This window comes from Parambassis ranga, chromosome 2, assembly GCF_900634625.1.
Source record: "Parambassis ranga chromosome 2, fParRan2.1, whole genome shotgun sequence".
NCBI classification, from domain to species: Eukaryota; Metazoa; Chordata; class Actinopteri; family Ambassidae; genus Parambassis; species Parambassis ranga.
In genome coordinates this window covers 41,658,913-41,664,310 of record NC_041023.1, presented here as the reverse complement: position 1 = coordinate 41,664,310, position 5,398 = coordinate 41,658,913, and the positions used below count along the sequence as shown (strand labels likewise).

The following is a 5,398-nucleotide window of genomic DNA, read 5'->3' as shown; positions in this document are numbered from 1 at the left end:
TGTGAACATGTGTTTTTCCACCTTGGTGACAGAGGCAGGATGAAGTTTATAGACAGTGAAGGCAGCAAAAGGTTCAACACAAACCAGCAAGAGAAAGAGAAGAAAGAGTTAAATGAGACTCTACAGTAAAATATGTCATGACCTGCAGTAAACACAGTGACTACAGACAGACGGGTTCAGTGGAGAATAGTTATTGATGTGTGAACCTGCTTCATCTGCTCAGGAAACACCGTCACCATGATCATCCCCATCATCACTGCTGCACCTTCTCCTCATCACTGTGACTGATTCACTGTCAACAGAGAGAAGGGTGAGAGAGTTTACACTTTGAAATGATGATGATAACAAGTCACTACTGGTTGATAGCAGCATTAACAGAGAACTCATTATGCACTGTAAAAACTGAAGTTATTATAAGCAACCAATCAGCCTCCATCCTGTGAGTAAAACATGTTAAAAATGTCATGTTTCTGACTTTACAGCTGTGAACTCCAAGAAAGTCCTGAATCCAACTGCAGACACATAAATGACAGAAACCACCTGCAGACAGAGAGATGTTGGCTGCTGAGCACACAGCATTTCATCATTTCTGCTGTGAAGACATTTTAACATGGGAGTCTATGGGAAATGACTCGCTGCTGGAGCCAGCCCCCAGCAGCTCCAGAACTACGAGCTTGGACTCTTCCGCTTGGTGGATGTTCACGGTTTGTTTCTCAGAGTTTGATGGTCAAAATGAAGCCGCTGGTTTTCATGTTCCTGGTTGGAGTTCACTGCGCTGCAGTGGGTATGTTTTTATCTTTACACACATTCATATATTTGTTTTTCTGTCATTGTTCAATTTGTTTGAAGTTGGTTCATTTTATTCAGTTAATAGTTACTGTAATAGTTCACATTTACTGATATAAAATAACATTACACACATTCTGAGCCGCTTAATGTGTTTTTTTCTTTACTTACTAAAAATGAAAAAAGACCCTTTGTGTAATTTACAGCTACAATTTTATCCTATATATATATTTGTTTGTGATCAATAAGTCAGGTACAGATATTGTATTTTTTATGAATAATTTATGATGCCCATTAAGCATTATAGTGCTGTGACCCCTCTAAGATGGACAATGCTCAGCTCATTAGGGGCGGGGAGCGCAGCTCAGTTAGCGCTGAGCCTGGAGGTCCACGGTACACATGTCTACTTTAAAATCAAATAAATCCTAATAAAATGACATCATTTAAGATTTAAAGTTATGTAACAATGTTTAAATGAACACTTGCTGTGTTCAGTTTACATAAACTGAGGATATTTATTAAATGATATTAAAGAATAAAATTAGTTTCAGCTAACTTTGTTACAGAAATTGAAATTCTGTGAGTTTAACAAGAAGAAAACTGTTTTTATTTGTTGAATGTTTAAAATGATCGATCGTCATATGAGGTCTGTTGTTTTTGTTCTTACTGACAAACAGCAGAGATTATCTGTGTCTTTAATGTCGTGTAGATCTTCCTGATTCTTTGTGCAGGATTTTGTGTAATTTATATAAAGTTGTAGTTCTGTAATCACATCATCTTTTTCTTACAGTGACTCACTCCCTGAAGTATTTCTACACTAGGTCCTCCAAGTCCCAAACTTCCCAGTTTGTGGCTGTTGGTTTGGTTGATGAAGTTCAGATACTTCACTATGACAGCAACAGCAAGAAATTAGTGCCCAAACAGGACTGGATGAACAAAGTCACAGAAGATGATCCACAGTACTGGGAGAGAGAGACTCAGATCTACATGGTTAACCAGCAGTCCTTCAAAGCCAACATTGAAACTGCAAAGCAGCGCTTCAACCAGACTGGAGGTTTGTGGATGTTTCTTCTTTTCACTGGTATTTGTTCATTAACTTTGTTAAACACACTCATTAAACACGTGTCACAGTAAAAACACAGTGTGTGCCTGCAGCTTCATAAACACACTTGTGTAAAGTGCTGAAATCATTTGTCAATAAATGAACTGATCAAGAGAAAAGTCATGTTGAAAATGAAGAGTTTAAAATAATGATGTGACTACTTCTATATTAATAAAAACACCCTGCAGTCAGCTCTGAAACCACAGACGTCTGATGCTGTCGGCGTTCAGCAGCACTAAAATATGACGTTTAAATGATTTTAATCACTGAATCATGGAGCCTCACAGCTGACATCAGATCACTTCTATAAACCAGTTAAAGTGTCTGTGCTGTAGAAACTCAGACTGACAGTCGGTCACTTGATGAACCAGTAAAATCTGCCAGCAGTGATCAGCTTCATGTGTTTTCATGTTTTAATCAGTCTCTCTGTGATCAAACTGAACCATTGATCAGAGACAAACTGAAAATGTTCCAGGAAACCATCAGTCCTGTGCTGCTGAGCTCAGACGCTGCACAAACTGCTGTTCCTCTGCACACTCATTAAACACACATGTGATTCTTATCAGTCAGTTCATGCACAGAAACCTGTCAGAGGAATGATGATCAGTTTGTAGTCTGCTGCATGTTTGTGCACGCTGAGAGCTGAGAGATGGACAGCTGCTGCTGCTGCAGGAGGATCTGCAGCTCAAAGCACCCAGAGAAGAGGACAGGATCCTCCTCACAGAGCCCGAACACAGACTCAGCCAGTCAGCCAGCAGCAGGTCAGACTCCACCCAGAGTCTGCTGCTGACTGCATGTGTTCTCTACACGTTACATACATGTAGAAAGGTGCAGAGCTGAGTGTGCAGCAGCTTCCTGTCTCCTCTGGTCCTCTCTGTGATCAAACACGACAGCATGATCCTTAAACTCAACAATCACCTCAGCACCACAGGGTGAGCTACAGTTAGCATGGTTAGCAGTTAGCATTCATGAGCCACAAACAGTCTGACTCACTGCTGAGTCTCTGTCTGTCTCTCAGGTGTTCATGTTTGGCAGTGGATGTGCGGCTGTGAATGGGACGATGAGACTGGAGAGGTCAATGGATTTAATCAGTACGGTTATGATGGAGAAGACTTCATATCATTTGACCTGAAGACAGAGACATGGATCGCTGCACAACAACAGGCTGTCATCACCAAACACAAGTGGGACAATGACAGAGCTGAAATCACACAGAATAAGAACTACCTCACCCAGCACTGTCCTGAGTCACTGAAGAATTATGTGAACTATGGGCGGAGCTCTCTGATGAGAACAGGTAGAGTCACATGACCTGATTAAGTGTGATGAAGACAACATTCATCTTCCTCAGTTTCTTATGTGCTGTGACATTATAATGAAGAACCCTCTGTGTACATATTGATCAGCACTTATTTCTGTCTTTCTGTCACATTTTTATCTGCCTCAGATTCTCTGGATCACTTTCACTCTGTTCTCTCCTCACCTCTGCTCTCCCTCCTCTTCTCTCTTGTCTTGTATTTTATTATCTCTACTATCAACTTTTTTCATGTGTCATTAAAAATATCAAACTAATCATTACATCAGTGTGTAGTTATTAACTTCTTTGTCTTTTCCCTCAGTTCGTCCCTCAGTGTCTCTCCTCCAGAAGAACTCCTCCTGTCCCATCAGCTGCCACGCTACAGGTTTCTACCCAAACAGAGCTGAACTGTTCTGGAGCAAAGATCGAGAGGAGATTCATGAAGGTGTGGACAAAGGAGAGATCCTCCCCAACCATGATGGAACCTTCCAGATGAGTGTTGAGATGGATTTCTCATCAGTTCCAGCTGAGGAGTGGAAGACATATGAGTGTGTGTTTCAGCTCTCTGGGGTAAAGGTGGACATCATCACCAGACTGGACAGAGCGGAGATCAGGACCAACAGTAAGTCTGAGATTCTTTCTCTTTTAATCAATTGAAATGTTGGATGAAGAAAAAAAGTGGAGTTGGTTGGTGTTACAAGGGTTGATGGAGTTGAGGTGGCGTACTGACGTACAATGATGACATTCAACATTACTCTATACTATATATAATATATGTACACTATATAAAATAATATTATATATATAAAGTGGGTACGGAAAGTATTCAGACCCCCTTAAATATTTCACTCTTTGTCATATTGCAGCCATTAAATAATCAAATAATGTAAGTCCATACACACAGCACCCCATATTGACAGAAAAACACTGTATTTGTAATTTTTTTGCATTATTTTTGCAGATTTATAAATATATATATATATGATATATGACATGGTCCAAAGTATTCAGAGCCTTTGCTGTGACACTCATATATTGAACTCAGGTGCTTCCATTTCTTCTGATCATCCTTCATTTGAGTCCAGCTGTGTTTCAGCTTGATGATACTGATTGGACTTGATTAGGAAAGACACAGACCTGTCTATATAAGACCTCACAGCTCACAGTGCAGAACACACACATGGTATACAGAGGGGAGGGAGAGACAATGAGACACAGGTGAGACACATCAGGGTGGAGCAGGTAATCACCAGGAGGAGGAGAGAAGACAAGACACCCGAAAGGAGAGGGAGAGCAGTGACTACAAACCCACACAGTCAAACTAGAACTATAAATGCAACAAAACTACAAAATAAAAAAAGTATACAAAGTGTGGGGCTCTGTTTTGCAGACAAACGGTTGTTTGTCTTGTTAGTCTCTGCACATTAGACCCCTCTGTCCTCTGTGATTCATAAGGTTTACAGAAGAAGGGTTAAATGGAGAACAGATTTTCCAGGTTGTGTTTGTGAAGGTAAATTGATCTTTGACACTGTGTTACAGCCCAGTGTAACTTAGTGCGACACTGTCACCATGCAACCACTCACTGATCTGTGTAGGAGGCTCCATAGTGCTGACAGACATATAAAGTAACTGTCTGATCAACGTGAGAGTCAAACCAACACAACAGGGCCTTTAATTTGAAAAAAGACACAAACATACACAAAACAAAATGTAATGTAAATTCTGTCTTCTGCAGAGATCGATCACAGCATAGGAAATGGAGTACGATTGGGACTGCTCCTCCTCCTGGTAGTTTGTGTCACTGCAGTCCTGATCTGGAAAAGGAGAAAACTCTGCAGCTCAGGAGGACGTGTGGTGTGACCTCCATCTTTATTGCATATGTACTGATATGGATGGTGTGAGCGGCTTCATGAGTTGCTACATGTTTATTAATGAACAAGAGTTTATTAATCAAAGTAGAGTATTGTTAAGTTCTTCCTGACCTACCTGGTAAAATAAATCAAAAATAATATGACAGATTTCTGTTCGAGTGTGTCTCTGTTTTTAATCAATAAAACAGTTATTGATTTAAACACATTTGTGTCCATCTTTGATTGTGCGTTTTTCACTCTTCAATGCTTTAAACACATCAGTTACTGTCCACTAGGGGGCAGTGTCTCAGTTGTATTAGGGAGTGAAGTGTGCACTGAGATGCTGATGTCAGAATGTCACTC

General features: G+C 40.4%; 1 protein-coding gene across 1 annotated transcript; it reads left to right on the top strand.

Annotated features, from left to right (window-relative positions):
* Positions 1-726: 726 nt before the first annotated feature.
* On the top strand, positions 727-5,161 carry LOC114432388 (H-2 class I histocompatibility antigen, Q9 alpha chain-like). The gene is made up of 5 exons (XM_028400386.1): positions 727-784; positions 1,577-1,840; positions 2,907-3,185; positions 3,508-3,807; positions 4,921-5,161. Exons 1-5 carry the CDS (start codon positions 733-735, stop codon positions 5,043-5,045), a joined length of 1,020 nt encoding a protein of 339 aa, XP_028256187.1. The 5' UTR covers positions 727-732; the 3' UTR covers positions 5,046-5,161.
* The last annotated feature ends 237 nt before the right edge of the window (positions 5,162-5,398 follow it).